Source organism: Nerophis lumbriciformis, linkage group LG09 (genome assembly GCF_033978685.3).
Source record: "Nerophis lumbriciformis linkage group LG09, RoL_Nlum_v2.1, whole genome shotgun sequence".
Lineage (NCBI taxonomy): Eukaryota > Metazoa > Chordata > Actinopteri > Syngnathiformes > Syngnathidae > Nerophis > Nerophis lumbriciformis.
Genome location: NC_084556.2, coordinates 10462501 through 10484787, shown reverse-complemented (window position 1 = coordinate 10484787; position 22287 = coordinate 10462501). Strand labels below are relative to the sequence as shown.

The following is a 22287-nucleotide window of genomic DNA, read 5'->3' as shown; positions in this document are numbered from 1 at the left end:
ATAATGTATCAGAGCCTTCAGTATTGGGCAATACCAATATTGATCTCGCACGATTTCAGCATAACTAAACACTTTTGTTATTTTGTAGTGGGGAATGTTAGAACATTTTTAAAGAAATTAAATTACTTAAACAGAGAACAATGGAAGGTATGAATCTGCCTTGGAAACTTTGTGTCAACTACAATTATTTGATACTATACTTGTTTGTATGGACAAATTTTGTGTTTTAGACTGCAATATTGTTTAGTTAAGGACAATTATTACGTTTCGAGCTTGGGTACTTAGCTGTTGTATACCTGCTAGCTCTTAGTAACCCAGACCTATATAGCATTTTAGGCTACCTTTTGTAAGTACTTCACTAAAATATAAGAACATTTCAACCATGTTTGTTTATTGGAGGACATACAGATGTTACTGTAACTAGCTTTGCACAAGTAAACGTGCTGCAGGACTACATGCATTGAAAAGTTTAGATGCAAGCCAGATATTTTTTTAATGTATTTTTTTGCTGCTATGCACGTGGTAATAATGGTGGTCATAAATGCCCTCCTTACCTGCTTTCTCCTTCTTTTCCAGTGGTTGGGTGCTCCTTCCTGCCAGAGAGGCAGCTACGCTTTCTACAAGTCGGTCAGCAGCAAGGCTCGATCCGACAGCCCCGTCCAGGTGTGGAAGCTCGGAGAGTTTTATTTCATTCGCTGTGGGCCGCAGGATCCTATTTGCATCGCTGAGGTGAGGCAAAAACTCACATTAAAAGTTAGCCATTAGGTAAAAAAATGTTTAATATATGCAGAAATATGGGGAAACAACTACAAATGTGCGCTTTATTTACTAACGGTGTTACAAAAAAGATCAATTAGAATAATACATAATGCTGGATATAGAGAACATACAAACCTTTTATTTATTGAATCAAAAATATTGAAATTCCAACGATTTGGTGCATTTGCAAACAGCTAAAATTATGTACAAAGCAAACTATAACCTGCTACCCAAGAATGTACAACAGTTCTTCTCAACAAAAGAGAAGAAATATAACCGAAAAGGAATATAAAATTTATAAAATGTTTATGCCTATACAACACTTAAAACCTTTAACATATCCGTATGTGGAATTAAATTTTGGAATGGATTAACCAAAGAAATCAAACAAAGCACAAATATGATTCCGTTTAAGAGACTGTTCAAACTACAAGTGTTCACAAAGTACACAGAACAATAATTATGATGAATATCTTGAACCCCTTTTTTTTTTTTAGATAAAGATTATTTATGTATTTAATATTTGTTTACTTACTATGGTATATTATTTATTTATTATTTATTCACTGTTCTGTCACAGAGAACAGGGAAATGGGATAAAATTGCTATGGTATGAAAAGGGGTAAGATTAAATACGCTCAGCTTCTTCCTACTCTTTTTCGGACGTGCTGTAATGAAACAACTGGAAATATGTGATGCATTACATTGTATCGTATGCATGTTCGAAATAAACGGAACTGAACTGAACTAAAATGGCTGGCACGGCCTTTTTATTTGGTCACATGACTTAATGGGTCAATAATTACTTCATGTTGGTGTATGCAACTTGTGCTAAAGCTGAATTTAGCGCATGCTATTAAATGAAGGCCACATGTAAATAGGATTGTGTCTAATTAAAGTCAAATTAATGGCTATTGATGTGAAGTTTGGTTAAATGGTACCAAATGTAACATAAAAGCAGTACTTTTTTTCATTACACTTTTTACATTATTTATTTGATTTGAACCCAGTGCTGCTTTGTGTCCCCAAAATGTACCATCATTATTTCCCACTGTAGACATTGTGACTTGTCAAAGCATGAACGCTAGATTAATAACATAAACAGTGGCCACATTCCATTTTTAGGTGAGTCAGGTGTTCAGGTCCAATGAGTGGATTATTTCTGCTTCTGCTTTGACAGTCAAAATAGAGTTCTTTAATGTATTGTATGCACGTTGCCATGTTAGCAAATTTTACACAAAATGTACCAAGTTGTAGATCAGCTGCTGGAAATTAATTGCAGCATTGTATGTGTATTTGATCATTTTCTAAAAGGAGTTTTAAAAAAAATAAAAGAAGAGGTATAAAAAACACACAATTCTATTGTTATAATATATAACAGTGGTCCCCAACCACCGGGTACCGGTCCGTGGATCGATTGGTACCGGGCCGCACAAGAAATAAAAATTAAAATTAAAAAAATGTTTTTGTTTGTTTTTGTTTTTTTAATTAAATCAACATAAAAAACACAAGATACACTTACAATTAGTGCACCAACCCAAAAAACCTCCCTCTCCCATTTACACTCATTCACACTCAATCGCACAAAAGGGTTTTTTCTTTCTGTTATTAATATTTCTGGTTCCTACATTATATATCAATATAGATCAATACAGTCTGCAGGGATACAGTCCGTACGCACACATGATTGTATTTTTTGTATGACAAAAAAAAATAATAATAACACTGGTCCGTGGGACAAATTTTCAAGCGTTGACCGGTCCGCAGTTACAAAAAGGTTGGGGACCACTGATATATAACATATAATATGATAATATACTGAACAGTAAAAAATAATATTATAGTAATATTTTTAAAACTGTGTATTCATTTATATAATATTCTAATTATTGGTGGTTAGTGCACATCTTACTGTAGAAATCTTCATCTTTGGACATTTTTTTCTCCTTTTTTATGTGCAGGTGACCTTATTGTGGGAAGACCAGACGCAGCACCACCTCCTGGCTAGCACAAGACTTTACTTTCTGCCGGAAGACACACCAAAGGGTCGAAACAGGGAGCATGGAGAGGTAGGAAACTGCAGAGTTTTCCATGATACGTGTTATTTTGTAATCCAATATTTATTACTGCAAACAACTTCTAGTTTGGTTAAAAAAACGTATCGTCTGTGTTTCTTTCTAGTCCTTTCATCACCCTAAGAAAACTTTCAGTCTTTCTGCAAATAGGACGTTGACACAAGCATTTCAAAATAAAAGCGCTTGACCAAATAAACTTTAAAAGTGCACCAAAATGTGATTAAAAATCCTATATTATACATACAGTAGTTTTATAAAACACCTAAAATGTTCCTACTTTACTTAAATGACCTCGAGAGGTGACCCTTGCGTAGTTTTCAGTGTGACGTGGAGGTCATGTGACCAAACAAATAACTGTCACATGCCTGAGTCAGAGAGAGATCTTAGATTAGTCTGCATATATCCAGCCATGAAAATGTCATTCCTGTACACTAGAAGGGAAAATTCCATCATCTTAATATGATCTTGAGAATGCTTCAAGAACTTCTATTAATAATAACCTTGGCACTGCAACAAGGCCTTTTATATTAATTCAAATGTGTTTTGTAAGGAATCTAAACAAGTTTAACCTTCAAGAGTATTTTATTCACTCGTTTACACATAAATAGTGTATTAAAGAAATATTTTTAATTGACACTTGTTTTTATGCCTTTGTGGCAGTAAAATAATATACACTATCGGTACTGCAAACTTCATATGATAACGTCAAGTATGCCATGTAAGGTGGACCATAAAGCCATTGTTTGAACTACAAGAAGAAACTAACATCTCACAAATGAGCATTACAATGTAGAAACGACAATCCTGGCCACGGTGATGCACTATGGAATAGGCTGTAGCACAAAACTGTAAATCAGCCTGACTTTAGAGATCATCATATCTGCGTTAATGTGGATTTTTGTGTACGAATCCCCCCTTCTGCCTGCCACACGGTGTGTGTTAATGAGCTCACACCTGGCTACCGTGGGGGCAAAAATGTTGGAACTCCCACCAGGGTAAGTGGAAAGTCGGAGTGAGGGTACAGGGGGGCAGCTATAAAGACAGTTTCACATCCACTGTACACTCTACATTCCCTCCTACATTTTTTTATTCACAGACGACCTTTTTAAGAAGCACAGTCTGTGTGACAAACCCCCAAAGGAAATATTTTCCAGTGAACCTTGAATATCCCAAAATCAGGCAAGCGGCGAGCACTGCTGTCTAACAAGTCTAGTGTATTTATTTACTTCTATAAAAACATTATTTTGCGAAAAGATGCTTAGCAACACAACATTTGGTAGGCCCCTCTATCATTAGCAAATGCGCAGCATTAAGAATCCATGCCATAAAAAGAACAGGAAGTCAACCATTTCTGTTTGAAGATACCTTTTCAGGATCATTTTTGTTCATTTGAGAGTTCCTACGAAAACAAACCTGCCTGAGATTATTTGTCCAGTTGTTACCAAACTTTAACTAGGTATTTACTGTACGAATGTATAGTAGACTGGTTGTGGGGGGTGGTAAATGACGTCATTTGTCTAATCTGTTTCTCATGTGAGAAAACAAACGTGAAAAGCAAGACAACAAATAAATAATTAAGAAATCAATCAATCAATGTTTATTTATATAGCCCTAAATCACAAGTGTCTCAAAGGGCTGCACAAGCCACAACGACATCCTCGGTACAAAGCCCACATAAATACAAATTAATATATCAGGACCCACAGCTTGGTGAGAAGAGTGATACGTGCTTTTATGTTGACCTCTAACATTGTCCTATAAGACCAGAAAATGTTGCTATTTGCTTTTTTTGAAAAATATAGGGAAGTCTGAATACTCGACAAAGTTGTTAAATTGGCAATACTGATCCCCCGCTCCTGTTACATTTTCTCTTTTTTTATTGTGTAAAGGAGCAGAGTCGGGATCCAATCTACTGTACAGAGGAGGCGTTGTAACAACAAGCTGAATTCTAGGCAGTCTCATTAAAGACGACCTATGATGAATATTGTCTTTTCTGACTTACAAATGTTACAATGTTGGATACTGGTGCTCTCAGACTGAGGAAACACAATAAGATAAGATAAAGTATTTGCATCTAATTGTGCTATATGCATATCGACACCAATGTGAGATTGCACAGGTGTACCTAATGTTGTGACCGGTTAAAGCTTTATAATGTTTTATGAAGTTTATTTTCGACCGTGTCTGGGAAAAAAATGTGGTGACTACTTTAAGAAATATATTTTAATGGTTTACATTTTGAAAAGATAAATTTGGATTATTTCGGAGAGGGTGAAGCGTGGTTTGATTAGCAATTTGGGAAAATCTTGCAGATAGACTCAAAAAACAGGTTATAAAAGTGACTGTAGTGGAAGATGAAGACAGTCTGTGTGTGTGTGTGTGTGTGTGTGTGTGTGTGTGTGTGTGTGTGTGTGGGTGTGTGTGTGTGTGTGTCTCCCCAGCATTGTCCCACCCACACAACCATCTGATTGGTTACAAACAGAGCGGTAACAGCCAATCAGCAGTGCGTATTCAGAGCGCATGTAGTCAGTGCTTAGCGTTTAGCATGTAAGCATCACATTTGTGTATATATATGTGTGTGTGTGTGTTACGTACAGCAAAGCCCTGTCTGTCATTTCACTTGACCTTTTTCTGTGTTGATTGAGCTGTGTTGAAGCAACAAAAAAGGACATTATGTTAAATGTGGCGCAGTGGAAGAGTGGCCGTGCGCGACCTGAGGGTCCCTGGTTCAATCCCCACCTAGTACCAACCTCGTCATGTCCGTTGTGTCCTGAGCAAGACACTTCACCCTTGCTCCTGATGGGTGCTGGTTAGCGCCTTGCATGGCAGCTCCCTCCATCAGTGTGTGAATGTGTGTGTGAATGGGTAAATGTGGAAGTAGTGTCAAAGCGCTTTGAGTACCTTTAAAGGTAGAAAAGCGCTATACAAGTACAACCCATTTATCATTTATCATTTAAATGAAGAGTTTCTGTCTCTGATAGTTGATATAATAATGTAACTCCATCATTAAGCCTAAATGAACTCCATGGTGTTCAGGGATGAATAGTCTCTCCTATTGCTATTGTACCATTTTTTTCAGCTATAGTTACATTAATCATTAGTAATGCAGCAGCCTAGTTTTGAATGGCCTGCTATGACATGTTGATAAAAATATAACATTTACATAATAAAAATCAACTACAGGCTTCCCAAATGCTGTAATAAATTAAGCATGATGAGTTGACTTGAAACTGTTTGTTGCACTTTTTATATGTAGAAGAAAAGTTTTGTCATTTTATTTAATCTGAGCAACAACTTGAGGCAGTTTAATGTTGATTAACGTGGGCAGAATTATTATAGTGTTCCCAATGTTAAAAGGATAAAGCCATTGTTTACAAATTTGGTAAATAACCAAAAAATTTATATTTTGTTGTTTTCTTACTGAACCGAAAATTAACCAAACCGTGACCTCTAAACTGAGGTACGTACCGAACCGAAATTTTTGTGTACCGTTACACACCTAATATATATATATATATATATATATATATATATATATATATATATATATATATATATATATATATATATATATATATATATATATATATATATATATATATATATATATATGTATGTATATATATATGTGTGTGTGTAAATGTATATACCTCCCTGCTTGGCACTCAGCATCAAGGGTTGGAATTGGGGGTTAAATCACCAAAAAAGATTCCCGGGCGCGGCCACCGCTGCTGCCCACTGCGCCCCTCACCTCCCAGGGGGTGAACAAGGGGATGGGTCAAATGCAGAGGACAAATTTCACCACACCTGGTGTGTGTGTGACAATCATTGGTACTTTAACTTAACTTTAACTTTAACCTAACAATCTATCTAGACTACAAGGAAATGTCTTTAAATATAGATTAAATTCATCATACGTCCCATTTAAAGGAGTCATATTGTGATTGTGTTTATACATTTAAAATTCTTCCTTTTGGTCTACATAACATGTAGTGGGGGTTCTTTGTTCAAAAAATTGCATAGTTTGTTTTACAGACAGTCTTCAAGTCGTTTTCTGACCGTCTCTTCTTGATGCGCTGTTTTGTGGGCGGTCTTTTATATGTGCCTTGACTTCAACCGTGTCTTCTACTTGTCAGTAGGGATGTAACTATTAAAATCTCACAGTACAATATAATCACAGTATTAAGGCCACGGTACGATATTACTGTGTGGTATATGTACAACAACAACAAAAAAAGACTTCAAAATGTTAGTGTGTAAAATGACGTGGCAGGAAATTTTTAGGATAAACACATTTACTGTAATTGAACACAAACATAATGCTAAAATGTTGTAATCATATATATATATATATATATATATATATATATATATATATATATATATATATATATATATATATTACCGGTACTACAAAGATGAATTTTTGCAACATCTACTGTTTCAAGCAAAAATTAAAATTCCAGTTGCGTGTCTTTAAAGTGACAATGTAAACATCCAGTGTAACAAGTGTAAAACAACAATGTACACTTAAATGTCTTTCAATTTTTCCTTGCTGAGAAGCCGCGTCCTCCACAGTGGACATGTTTATATCAGTCTGGAATATGCTGTTAACTAACAATTTAACTTTTAATCATGTATATACCTCACAAACTGATGTTTGGCTTTGCTGGCTTCAAATATATTTTCTGAATGACAGTTTAAGAGGAGGCAACTTGTCCAAAGTGCACATCGCGACAGAGACGAGCGGTGGAAAAAATGAATAGATAGATTCAGGATTTATCAAGTACTTTTCCTCATATTTCCTGCATTGAACATTTTTTTGGTGATTACCTCTGTGCGGTGCGATATGCCTGGCTGGCTCTGTGTCGTTTTGAAAAGACTCAAGACAAAACTGGCACGCATTGCTTTGCAGAACGCAGACTTCATAAATAAACTTTGATTGACTTTCTTACCTCCGCCAAAGAGGTTATGTTTTCGCCAGGGTTTGTTTGTCTTTTTGTTTTGCAAACATAACTCAAATAGTAATGGATAGATTTTGAGGAAATGTCCAAAAAAATAATTCCGCATTGACTCGGAACAAATGCCCCCACCCCACCTTGGCACCCGCGCTGGTTTCTGGGAGATGTAGTTCATTTTCAAACCCGGCCAATGCTAAGGTGACGGTAAAAATTATACATCAAGTTTTTGTTTGATACCTTCAGGCGTCACGGTATTATTGTGAAGACTTTGAAACTGAAATGCCGTGGTATCTACAATACTGTTACACCCCTACTTGTCCAGCCATGTTGTAGTTTTTGCGCTTCTATAAGGAGTCCAATCAATGACAGATAAGTTGGTTACTATACGCCACTTTGTATTAGAAATGGCAACAGCAGAGGGTGCATGTACCAGCCAGTCTGCTCTACAACAAGAGGATAAAGAAAATGAAGGAGCTTATTGACTACAGCGTCAAATTACAATAGTGGACTTGCGCAAAGCTCTTCGGGTAAGTTTCTACCATATATGGACCTATCTGCTGACATAAAAACTGGGAACAACGTTATAAATTTGGCAAATTCCAAATGGCTCGTTTGGCGGAAGCATGAAAAAAGGCAAGATTGTATTACAAATAGCTTCCCGATGCCACCATGGTTTGATTTCAAATTTTCGGGACTTATGCACATCCCAAATACACAAAAACAGCTACCAATAGGTAAAGAAAATAGGTCCACTTTAAATGTTTATGAGCAAGGGCATAATGGGTAGCGCATAATCTAATTCTGGCAGTCTTAATGTATCAATGGCAGGCCTCCACAAATAAATGAATGTATGGGAAACACTGGAAATTAACACATGTAATAATTCTTCCCCAAATGCCCCAATTTCCTTTAATTTCTGAATTTACAGAGTACTCTATTATTATTTTGAGCCGATTGTAAACTTGCCTAATCCATGAGATTAGTTTAATATAATACATCAACTGATGACTTGCTGTGTGTTTGTGTAGGATGAGGTTCTGGCAGTGTCCCGAAAGATGGTGATACGTGTGGAGGATCTGGTGCGGTGGTCATGTGCAGAGCCAGCAGGTTGGAGCAGCAGGTCAAAAATAGCTCCCTGTATCCTTAATGGGCTCCACAAACCGCCACAGAGCAATGATGATGGTGGTGGCAACAACAAAACATCAACAGACTGCAAGACTGAGAGTAAAAAATGCACAGAGCAAATCAGGCCAACACCAAAAGTACACTTATCCTTACTTTTTCTGTCTTGCTTTTGTCCTGTAGATGGTGTAACGGACTCTCAGAGTGTCAAAGTACTGAGCTACCCGCAGTACTGCCGCTTCCGCTCCCTGCAGAGGCGCATCCACGACGGTGCAAGGGGGTCGGCGTTACAGGATGCCCACCTATTGGCCCTGGGTGGCGTCCGAGTAACGCCAAGCATCCGCTTGATGTACTGCAGAGACACTTTTAACCACCCGACGCTGGAAAACAGCGTTAGCTTTTCCTGGCAGTTCAGTGAGTTTCCCAACATGCATCTGAAAAGCATTGTAGTCACATTTAATGTTATGTTGACACAAGTGATTATGTGTTTTCGCTGCAGGGTGTCCATCACTCAGTCTCAGAGGACGGCCTCGTAAAAGAAGAGGCAAAGACGGTTCAACTTGTAGTCAGTCAGAATCTTGGATTGAGAGGATGAAGGTAGATCTTTTTTTTAATTTTTTATGCAGTAGATTTTTTGTACTCACTTGTTTTCATGCTTCTCCAGTCTGATTGTTCAAAACCTGGCCAGACATCATGTAATTTACGAAAAATATTTAAGGACTTTTGTTTTGTGTTTTGCCTATCATTCACAATCTGTATGTCATTCTAATTTGTAATATACAGTTAGATGGCGAACAATGTAGGTGTTGGGGATTCTATCTATTCCGCCTATAAAGCACTCTAAAAAACATCTAAAAGCCTCCATCAACCTTTTTTATACTTGATAAAAGTATATATTTCATGTAGTACCAGGCATATTCATAAGAACATGCAACAATTGCGTATTTTGGTCATTATAAGCACACGGCGGCATATGATTTCACATCGCATCACAGCGTACGTTATTTTCTTCATCAAAATACAAGTTTTACTAATCCTGGCAGACTTCATGTGAGACAACAACGCTTACCTTGAGACAAATGATGATCCAGAACCCTTACATTGTTGATCCTGCATATAAAGAGGATGAGCTATCAGGTTTAGAAGCTCTGCTAAACAGATCCAGCTTTAGTAAAACACTAAGCATCATGTACGGTAGCAGAATTATCAAATACAAAACAAGAACTCTAAATATAATAAAACAATCACTTCCTGTACAAGGTCCACTCTCAAGACTTGTATTTTCCATTTGGATGATGAATTTGGCATAATTCTCTTAGGTAAAAATGTTTTTAAAAGTTGATCCAAATGAGCGTCATGTGGTCTGCGGGGCTAAATTCAATGTCAAAGTTGACCAATTTCACAGTGGCCACATCCTTCTACTATACACGTTTGATGCATGATTTGTAATCTAGCACAAACTTTCACCAACTCAGAGACAATGCAGCAGCTCACTGGCTCAGTATGTCAATAGCTGCATAAGCTAGTTACCTCTCTGCAATCAAGGCGCTGCTAAAAGTAGTTTTTTGGCATTAAAACTTATAATAACAATGTCGCTAATACTTGGTTAATATTCATACAGGTCACGACATTTAAGTGGAGTATTATTGGCAGTTTTGGAAAAAAATTTAGAGGGCTTTATGGGCAGGATAAATGACTCCCATTAGCTGCATTATTAGCCGTCTAGTACAAGCCAAAGAAGAACAATGCTTCTTTGTATTGTTTCTCATCCAACTATAATGTTTTCCTCTCAGGAGAACGTAATGGGCAGTGTGGAGGAGGGCGGCGAGGACAGCTGGCTCCCTCACCCTGACGAGCAGCTGTTCCTGGATGAGCTCTTCTCCTTCATGGACCACCTTGGCTCGCCTATCCACAAAGTGCCCAACCTTGGCTTCAAGAAGAGTGAGTTTGTCCCAAGCGTAAAATGAATCCTCTGATTGTGTTTGCTGAATGTATTTGTTCTATTTTGCATGTGTTACCTGCCGTGTCCATCTTGGCCCTGACCACAGTTGACCTCTTCCTCATGTACTCAGTGGTCAGACGACTCGGAGGTTATGAAAAGGTGAGACGTCTGTCTGTTAATCAGTTTGTGTGCGTGTGTGCGCGTGTCTCCATTACAAAAGTACAAAGATCGCTTCAGTACAGCAGCTGAATTGAGAGGACAGAAGGAGTTTTGTTGTGAAATGCTGGAACTTCTCTTTGTATTTATTGTAAAGCTTTTTTTATTTCGGCTCATTTTCTCAAAAAAATATAATTGCTAAGAAAATTTCATGTCTTAATTAATTTCTCAAATACCCACAAATATGATGGAGCAGTGGAATTATACTTACTGCTTTGTGTCCCAGGTGACATCAGACCGTTTGTGGAAAATAGTTTACAACGAGTTGGGAGGATGTCCCGGCAGCACCAGCGCTGCAACCTGCACCAGGAGACACTACGAGAGGTCCGACTGATGCGCTCTTTGAATAATTCTTGTAGTATATAGTTATAGTATATGTGAGTGTGTATATATATACAGGTATATAATAGTTAATTTTTTCTCAGGCTGATGCTCCCTTATGAAGAGCACTTGCGAGCGGGAGGCATGGAACTCAAAATCCCAGTATCCTCCTTGCCTGTGAAGCCCAAAGGGATCAGAGGGAGGAAGCCACTTCCACGGGGCAGAAAACCCGGACCTAAAGTGAAAGACAAGATGACTGTCACTCCCCCTACTGGCACTGTAAGAAAAACACTTGTTCCTCTACTCTAAAAGACCTTTTGTCCCTAATACCGGTAACTGCCATGTACGTCATCTTTTTGAACAAATAAGCACCCTAAACAGCAACCTTCGTTTTACTCTTCAGTAAAAGAATAACAATTGATTGGGATCGGATCAGGGGATAAAATTAGCCTTTTTTTTTTTAACTGATTGGCGATCGGCTTATGAGCTAACCATTAAAGCTTCAATGTAAAGTACTGGTAATAGATCCAAATGTTGATAACTAGTAGAGTAATAGCATATAAGTGATACTGAAGTGATAAGATCGACATTTTTTCTTTTTATTATTATTATAGAATATTTTTTGTTACTATTGTTTACAAACTAAATGAGTACATCTCTGGATACAAGAAGGCTTTGAAGGAAAAACCCCATCCATCCATTTTCTACCGCTTATTCCCTTCGAGGTCGCGGGGGGTGCTGGAGACTATCTCAGCTACAATCGGGCGGAAGGCGGGGTACACCCTACAAGTCGCCACCTCATCACAGGGCCAACACAGATAGACAGACAACATTCACACACTAGGGCCAATTTAGTGTTGCCAATCAACCTATCCCCAGGTGCATGTCTTTGGAGGTGGGAGGAAGCCAGAGTACCCGGAAGGAACCCACGCAGTCATGGGGAGAATATGCAAACTCTACACAGAAAGACCGGGATTGAACTCACGACTACTCAGGACCTTAGTATTGTGAGGCAGGCGCACTAACCCCTCTTCCACCGTGCTGCCTACCGTGAAGGCAAAACCCATATTATTTAAATTAGAGCCAATAATAGTTTTCGCTTTTGTTTAGTTATTGTGCACTGAACCCCTAATTTTTTTATGTAGCGTTCAATACCACACATTTAATAAAATCATCTGATTTACAACAATTCTAGCAAATTCTAAATGGAATTAGATAAGATTCATAAAAATGTGTTATTGTGTTTACTTTAGTTACTTGCTATAAAACAGTTTCAGTACTATAATCTGTTGTCAAAGTATCGGATCGGAATGTTGATCAGGGCACCCCTAACAATTAACTTTACCTAGTAACCACCTGCAGAGAAGAATTTGCATTTGTAAGGCTGAAGATTGTTTAAATCATGGGTGTCAAACTCTGGCCCGCGGACCAGGTTTGGCCCGCCGTGTACCGGTAATTTCACTTGGCCCGTGAGGTGATATCAAATAAACACTAGAGCTTGCCCGCCGATTATATACAGCGGCGCTGCCGCGGTATACCGCTAATTCTCATACTTGCCAAACCTCCCGGGAGACTCCCAAATTTCAGTGCCCTTCCCGAGAATTGTAACGTCCCCTTTTCGTCCAGTCCAACGAGTGCTGGCTCAGTTACATAATATGTGCGGCTGTGGCACGCACACAGAAGTGAATGCAACGCATACTTGATCTTCAGCGATACAGGTTACACTGAGGGTGCCAGTATAAAAACCTTGAACATTGTTAGAAATATACGCCACACTGTGAATCCACACCAAACAAGAATGATAAACACATTTCGAGAGAACATCCGCACAGTAACACAACATAAACACAACAGACCAATTACCAAGAACCCTTTGCAGCACTAATTCTTCCGGGACGCTACAAGGTGTGTGTATGTATGTGTGTGTGTGGGGGGGGGGGGGGGGGGGGCGGGGTTTGGAGGTAGCGGGGGTGTATATTGTAGTATCCCGGAAGAGTTAGTGCTGCAAATGGTTCTGGGTACCGGTATTTGTTCTGTTGTGTTTATGTTGTGTTACTGTGAGGATGTTCTCCCAAAATGTGTTTGTCATTCTTGTTTGGTGTGGTTTGACAGTGTGGCGTATATTTCTAACAATGTTAAAGTTGCTTATACGGCCACTCTCAGTGTAAACTGTATCGCTGTTGATGAAGTATGCTTTGCATTTACGTGTGTGTACGTACAGGAGCCGCTCATATCTTGTGACTGGGCGGGCACGTTGTTAGAAGGGATGAAAAGCGGACGTGACGTCAGCTCGTAGAGGACGTTAAAAGCAGTGCCTGTAAGGCACGCCCCCAAGACTGTGGAATACGAGATATAATGACTGATGAACACCTTCATTCGATAATGAGGGATGCCTCAGCTCAAAGCCTGAGCCCTGATATTAATGAACTAGCATCCAAGAAAAGATGGCAGGTATCTGGCTTTGGCACATCAGATTAGATCAGTGTGTTGCAAACTGAGCAGTTTAAAGTCCTGAATGGTTGGTTTATTCATTATTTTGTTTTCAAATTTATTAGCCTGTGGAAAAAGTTAATGTTGATATTTACCTCAGAAGGCTGCAAATAGAAAAGAGGCATTCAATTTTTATTTAAATTGTATTTGATATGCCATTGATATTTTTTAATTATTATTATTATTATTTGAAACTCGATTTTGCATGTCACTATAAAATTATATAAGCCTCGCTTGTTCAATATTTAATGCAAAACTTGTTTGGGTCCCTATCAAAAAGGTTAATTTGTTCAACCTTGGCCCGCGGCTTTGTTCAGTTTTAAATTTTGGCCCACTCTGTATTTGAGTTTGACACCCCTGGTTTAAATCATGTAATAAAACCAATATTGTAAAGTGTTACAAAAGTAACTAGTGACATAATAAAAGACTGTGTTGATAACATTTTGATTCAATCTCAGTGCAGTAGCGTATGTTGCATTTTAAATCTTGTGCTGACCAGTTGTGGTTTTAAATAATCTTCACAATTCTGTTAACTCAATCTATATGCAGTACTCCCCTTACTGTCACTTGAGTTTCTGTCCCTGTAATCAATTGCTCTGTTATTGTCTTGTCAAAAGCTATACATCTTAAAATTGAGTGTAATATTTCAGAATTCAACAGTTGTTTTGTTGAAACTAACTCAAAAGTAGTATTCACAAATACAGCAACTGTAATATTTAGGGATGTCCCATAATATCGGCCTGCCGATATTATCGGTAAATGTGTTAAATGTGTTAAAATGTGTTAAATGTGTTAAAATGTAATATCGTAAATTATCGGTATCGTTTTTTTATTATCGGTATCGGGGTTTTTTTTTGCTTGTTTTTGTTTTTTGTTTTTTTTAATTAAATCAACATAAAAAACACAAGATACACTTACAATTAGTGCACCAACCCAAAAAATCTCCCTCCCCCATTTACACTCATTCACACTCATTCACACAAAAGGGTTGTTTCTTTCTGTTATTAATAATTAGGTTCCTACATTATATATCAATATATAGCAATACAGTCTGCAAGGGATACAGTCCGTAAGCACACATGATTGTGCGTGCTGCTGGTCCTCTAATAGTACTAACCTTTAACAGTTAATTTTACAAATTTTCATTAAATACTAGTTTCTATGTAATTGGTTTTATATTGTTTTACTTTTTTTTATTCAAGAAATTGTTTTTAATTTATTTATCTTATTTTATTTATTTATTTTAAAAGTACCTTATCTTCACCATACCTGGTTGTCCAAATTAGGCATAATAATGTGTTAATTCCACGACTGCATATATCTGTTATCGGTATCGGTAATTAAAGAGTTGGACAATATCGGATATCGGCAAAAAGCCATTATCGGACATCCCTAGTAATATTGTAATACTGTATACCGGTACCTATGACCATTTGTATGGCAACAGCGAATCCAACTGAATGATGATCCCACTGAATGAAAAACTTCTGTGTCAATATTTTGTTCCAAACAGGTCACCAACTTAGATGGCACGGTGGTAATAAAGCGAGGCCGAGGCAGACCGCCAGGCAAACGGAACAAGGCCACGCTGATTGCTCAGGCGAAAGTGCTGGCTCAGCAGCAAGCAAAGGCAGCAAGTGTCGTGTCTCTGAGACCTCTCCTTCCTGCCCGAATCGGCACTAACGGGGTGACACCCAGCAGCGTACATCAAGTAAGCCCTCAAATGTTTTAAGACCTGTTTTTTTACACTTTGAATTAAACAATTAGCAGTACTAAAGGGCGATAGACACCATATGCAATAAAAACCATATATTGTTGGCCATGATAAAAAAATTAATTCCATCCATGTTAATGATGCACTCTAGTGCTAATGTGCAAAATTGAGAGCAAAAACCTGTAACAAGCTGCAATGCATTGTTGATGTAATTAGTAAATGGTAGAAAGTGAACAGGAGATACGGGTATGAAAAAAAATAATGATGCAATATCCATCAGTTGAATTCAAGACATCCCACATCAGCATAAAACTATACACTGCAGAGTGTGTGGGGGAACAATTCCAGCAAAGTGCAGTACTACGACTAATGTGTTTTACCGCCTCAAAAGTAAACACAATGTTGAATATGAACAATTTTCTGTTATTTAGGAAAACATAAACTAAATGTACTGCCTTCTGCACTCTTTTGCACTTTTTACTGTCAATAGGGTAGCACTATTGGAAAGACACTTACATTATTTATATTCCAAAGAATATACTGGAATAGGCAATATGGCCTAAAATGTATATCACAATATATATTGCAGCCTCCTGCGATCTCATAATATATTATTTGGTATGTTAATGATAATGGAACCATTTCAAAATTGTTTACAAAGGCTCCTAATTTGGCTGTATTTTATTACTATATTACGTTTAGGTGTTGGGGGATATGGCTAAAAACTGTATCACGATATAAGTTTGTATATTGGTCGATGTCGTTACTTATTTATATTTTTATGACCTTTAGACAATATGGACCAGGAGACAAATTATAAATATTATCATTTTATTTTTAAATGTAACCTTCCTCTAATATCCCTTTCGCTATCAAGGCAGAAACAAAATGAAACCACGGAAAACAATCAGTAAATGTAAACAAAATTCTAAAATCACAATATACACTTAACAATAACCCCTTTAGAGTGCACAAATAAGGAATATGTAATAAATTCCCAATAAAGTTCAACAAAATAGTGCAAAGTGTGAAAATGTAAACTTCGAGAAACCTGGGAAGAACAGGTATTTGCAGGTTTAGTGCCAGGAAGATACATAGTCTGTAACATATAATCTGGTCTGTTATTCTTATTTATGTATGGAAATGAATTTATGCTATACAGTAATTATTATTTGAATATTATTGAACCAAATTATTTTAAAGTGGCAGCACCCGAGTGTGTTTATTTAACAGTAGAATTAACTCAACAGAGTGAGCCCTTTTTTCACTCATTCACAATTTTTGTCTTGGTAGGCGTAGAGCAAGACCACTCGCTTACAAACGGACATTGCCTCCCAATACGCAACTCGGTAGTGACAAGTTCTGCAAAGTAACAAAATGAAGTGGAAAAAATATGATTACAAAGTCAAATGTCCCATTGTGGCAATATATCAGCTTCATCCCGTATAGGCCATACGAGCCTACAAACACGGACGAACTAGCAAGAATGCCTTGATCCAGTGAGGGCAACAACTAAAAAAAGACAACGAGACATAGTTTTTTGGTTCAATATTTTAGTTACATTTTTGCTTACAGAGATGAGTCCATTTTTATTTTTTTGTTTGTTTATTCATTTAGGATAACTAAAAGTTACTTACCTTCCAGTACATTGGAATGTAAGTACATTGGTAAACAATTCTACAGTAATGAGAAATACAAGTTTATATCCTTTAAAATGGTTACTTCAGTCAATCAATCAATCAATGTTTATTTACACTGTATATAGCCCTAAATCACAAGTGTCTCAAAGGGCTGCACAAGCCACAACGACATCCTCGGTTCAGAGCCCACATAAGGGCAAGGAAAAACTCACAACCCAGTGGGATGTCAATATGAATGACTATGAAAAACCTTGGAGAGGACCGCAGAAGTGGGTAGCCCACATAAGGGCAAGGAAAAACTCACAACCCAGTGGGATGTCAATATGAATGACTATGAAAAACCTTGGAGAGGACCGCAGAAGTGGGTGACACCCCCACCCCACCACCCCCCTCTAGGGGAGACCGGATGCAATGGACATCCAGTCCATAGTGGATCTAACATAATTGTGAGAGTCCAGTCCATAGTGGGGCCAGCAGGAGACTATCCCGAGCTTGTATTATTATTATATGTTATGATTACATGACACTATAAACACTTTATATTTTATATGGGTGTATATACCAGGGTATCCGCGGGGTCTTAAAAAGTTTTTAAAAAAAGTCTTAAATCCAATAATTTTGATTTAGGCCTTAAAATGCCTAAAAGTAGTCAAAATTAAGTAAAAGTTAACGATTTGTGTCTCCTGATCGATCAATTTAATGCATGGTTGAAGCCGGTGGATGGAAACGTCTAAAGTGTTTAGTACCCAGATGTGCAGCCATCGAGGAGGGAAGCGTTTGTAAACATGGCGGTGAAAGAGAATGGAATGATAATGTAAAGGTCAAAAATCCGGGATAAGTCCGTGTCAAAAGATGCTGAAATGCCACAAACACTTGCACAACTTTACAAAGATAAACGTAACCCCCCCCAAAGGAGTGTTATGTGGGTTAGGTGGCGCCAATTGCCGAAGGAGATCAATATGAGATGTTTAGTAGTGAAATCATACTATTGCATACAGTGAGCACACGCTAATTTCTCTGTGATAGTAGTGTACTCAGCAGTAAAACTATTAAATAAAAAATATAAGTCTCTTATATTATTTCTATTATTTGTAGGGATGATGTTCTAAACCGGTTCTCCTGATTGTTCGATAAGAAAAGAACTGATTCCATGGATTCGAATCCCTTTTTGAGAACCGGTTACCGTTATCGAAGCCACTATACCGTATTTTTGCGACCATAGAGCGCACCGTATTAAAAGGTGCCGTGTCAGTTACGGGTGCTATTTCTGTATTTAATGCATAAATAAGGCGCAGCGTATTTTTGGGCGCAGGCATGGTTAAACATACGCTAGCTTAAAACATACGCTAGCATGCATGGACGCTGTTTTAAAAAGGCAGCAGGAGCAAAGCTGAGTTTGGTTGTACTTTATTGAAGTATTTTTCAATGTACTCACATTATTTTGTGATCAATCCTCATCCACAAATCCATCAAAGTCCTCTGTGTTCGAAATGAACAGCTGGGCAAGTTCTCCATCAAACATGCCAGATTCCCTCTCCTCATTTTCAAAGTCAGTCTCGTTGTCCATTAGCATAGCAAGCTAGCACAACAGTATAAGCCGACTTCTCTTGCCCCGTTGTGCGTATCGATTTGCTACCGTGCTGGTCCCCTTCTTCTCCACTGTGTGCTTCACCGGGATGTCGAAAGTGAGCGGCACCTCGTCCATGTTGGTGATGTATTTGTCGGCAATTTTTAAATTTACAACGCACATAGCAGCTCTATATGCTCACTGGGGCCGTGCCTTTAGCGTCCTCTCTCACCTGAAACCTTCACCCTATAACGGCCGCATGCTGTCCTCAGTCACGTCCGCTTTTCCTTCATATAAACAGCATGCCGGCCCAGTCACTTAACATCTATGGCTTGCACACACAACAACCTATCTGGATTCGATAAGAGATTCGATAAGGAATCGGTTCGATAAGAGGTTTCGATAATGGGCTCGAACTTGATAATTTCTTAACGAACATAATCCCTAATTATTTGTTCCAATAATTTCAGGTCAGCTTCTAATGCCTACCGTAATCTTTTCTCCAAGTTTATACAGCAACCAACATTAAAAGCGGTTGCCTGTTTAATGTTTACACTCATCTTATTGTGGGGTCAGGAAAGCAAAGGAGATTTGTGAATGTCATCTTGTCATGCCTAAATAAAGACTACCGTAGTCTTTGTGTATTAGCAATATGTTTACAAAAAAAAAAGGCACAAAAAAACGGTAAAAATGTATCCATACACACCAGATACAAAATGAGCTGAGCACATTTGAATGTTATCCACATTATTCACATCCAAATTCTGTTTGAGGCTTGCAAGCCATAATCACCTTCCTTCTTTTTAGACAATCACTCTGTCTGCACACACTGTTTTTCACAACTTTGTGCAGATACAGTAGAACTTTAGATGTTTTTATTGCTTTGCTCAATTCTGATAGACAAAAAAAACATTACCAAAGTTAACCATTTAGCTTTAGCAGAGATGCTAACTGTCCCTTTCACAGACAATACATTGTTGTGCTTTCCTCGACCATTGCTGATGTTGATGTTACATAAAAACACTTAATAGGAAGCGCACTGCACCTTTTGCAAGAAAACACTTCTATGGCAAATCTGAAAATTGGCTGTTACGATGTTTGCTAATATTTTTTTCAGTTAGTTTACACTAGAGAAGCTCCTGGTGTATTTAGTTAGTTTAACCATGTTGTTTTCCAATGTGAAAGAGCAGTAAATTAATTTATAAACTTAAAATTCATTGATTTTACTCTGTCGTGTTTTTTGTCCGTATGGATGTGAAATTATTTTCAAGATGGTCTTAAAAAAGTCTTAAAAAGTCTTAAATTTGACATGTTGAAACCTGCAGAGACCCTGTATATAGTTTATAGTATAGTATATAGCATGATGTACAAAACACAAAACCAGTGAAGTTGGCACTTTGTGTAATTCGTACATAAAAACAGAATACAATGATTTGCAAATCCTTTTCAACTTATATCAATTGAATACACTGCAAAGACAAGATATTTAATGTTCGAACTGAGAAACGTATTTTTTTTTGTAAACAATCATTAACTTAGAATTTAATGGCAGCAACACATTGCAAAAAAGTTGGCACGTGGGCATTTTTACCACTGTGTTACATGGCCTTTCCTTTTAACAACACTCAGTAAACGTTTGGGAACTGAGACCAATTTTTTAAGCTTTTCAGGTGGAATTCTTACCCAATCTTGCTTGATGCACAGCTTAAGTTGTTCAACAGTCCGGGCTCTCCGGACTTCATCTTCACTTTTACAATGGGAGACAGGTCTGGATTACAGGCAGGCCAGTCTAGTACCCGCAGACTTTTACTACAAAGCCACGCTGTTGTAACACGTGCAGAATGTGGCCTGGCATTGTCTTGCTGAAATAAGCAGGGACGTCCATGAAAAAGACGTTGCTTGGTTGGCAACATATGTTGCTCCAAAACCTGTATGTACCTTTCAGCATTAATGGTGCCTTCACAGATGTGTAAGTTACCCATGTCTTGGGCACTAATACACCCCCATACCATCACAGACGCTGGGTTTTAAACTTTGCGCCTATAACAGTCCGGATGGTTCTTTTCCTCTTTGGTCCGGAGGACATGACGTCCACAGTTTCCATTTGAAATGTGGACTCGTCAGACCACAGAACACTTTTCCACATTGCATCAGTCCATCTTAGATGAGCTTGGGCCCAGTGAAGCCTGCAGCGTTTCTGGGTGTTTTTGATAAATGGCTTTCGTTTTGGATAGTAGAGTTTTAACTTGCAATTACAGATGTAGCGACGAACTGTAGTTACTGACAGTGGTTTTCTGAATTGTTCCTGAGCCCATGTGGTGATAACCTTTACACACTGATGTCGCTTTTTGATGCAGTACTGCCCGAGGGATCGAAAGTTAGGGCATTGCCCCTTACGTGCAGGGATTTATCCAGATTCTCTGAACCTTTTGATGATGTTAGGGGCCGTAGATGGTGAAATCCCTAAATTCCTTTTAATAGCTCGTTGAGAAATGTTGTTCTTAAACTGTTCTACAATTTTTTCACAAAGTGGTGACCCTTGCCCCATCCTTGTTTGTGAAGGACTGAACATTTCATGGAAGCTGCTTTTATTCCCAATCATGGCGCACACTTGTTCCCAATTAGTCTGTTCACCTGTAGTATGTTCCAAATAAGCGTTTGATGAGCATTCCTCAACTTTCTCAGTCTTTTTTGCCACTTGTGCTAGCTTTTTTGAAACATGTTGCAGGCATCAAATTCCAAATGAGCTAATATTTGCAAAAAATTACAACGTTTACCAGTTCGAACGCTAAGTATCCTGTCTTTGCAGTCTATTCAAGTGAATATAATTCATAGTATCCTGTTTTTATTTACGATTTACACATCATGCCAACTTCACTGGTTTTGGGTTTTATAGTTAAAAGCTCTGAGTCTGTCTGCTCTGCATAAAGCCAAATATTTTTGAAAATGAATTATTCCATATTGTGCTAATGTGTGGCACCTTAAGACAAGAATATGTTGAATGGCAGTCTAAAAGTAACGTATTCTTCCTTCGCTTCTTATTTTTGCAGTTTTATGCATTTTTATGTATAAAATATAAAAATCTTCAAGCGCAATTTTGGAGAGAGAAAAATCGCAGTTATTTTTATTTTTTCAAAATCGTGCAGTCATCGTTTTTGAACATGCATCTAATTAGAGTATGATGCATCACATTGTTTCAGTTTATCTTTACATGTTCGAAAAGTAGTACCGGTAGTAAGAAGCAAGGCTTATTTCATCCCATCCCTTTTCCTTTTCTATAGCAGTTACTTACACATATTCCTATTTTCCATTTATACACAATTTACTTCATAAATAATAAAATAGTTAAATAATCTTATCCATCTTACTTTATGATCATTATCTCATTTGTCAATCACGTTTAAAATATTTCTCAGGATTCACCTTTTTTGTACTTTAACACTTTAAGTTTGAACAGTTTCTTAAACTGCATCATATTAG

General features: G+C 37.8%; 1 protein-coding gene across 1 annotated transcript in view; it reads left to right on the top strand.

The window, feature by feature from the left end:
• Window positions 1-22287, top strand: part of LOC133607738 (uncharacterized) — a 41380-nt gene that overhangs the window by 16085 nt on the left and 3008 nt on the right. Inside the window, exons 2-11 of the mRNA XM_061962652.2 lie at window positions 577-729; window positions 2721-2828; window positions 8824-9019; window positions 9101-9331; window positions 9417-9514; window positions 10711-10858; window positions 10966-11018; window positions 11302-11399; window positions 11501-11675; window positions 15400-15597. Coding sequence (XP_061818636.2) covers window positions 577-729; window positions 2721-2828; window positions 8824-9019; window positions 9101-9331; window positions 9417-9514; window positions 10711-10858; window positions 10966-11018; window positions 11302-11399; window positions 11501-11675; window positions 15400-15597 — 1458 coding nt within the window. The remainder of the gene's footprint in view (window positions 1-576; window positions 730-2720; window positions 2829-8823; window positions 9020-9100; window positions 9332-9416; window positions 9515-10710; window positions 10859-10965; window positions 11019-11301; window positions 11400-11500; window positions 11676-15399; window positions 15598-22287) is intronic.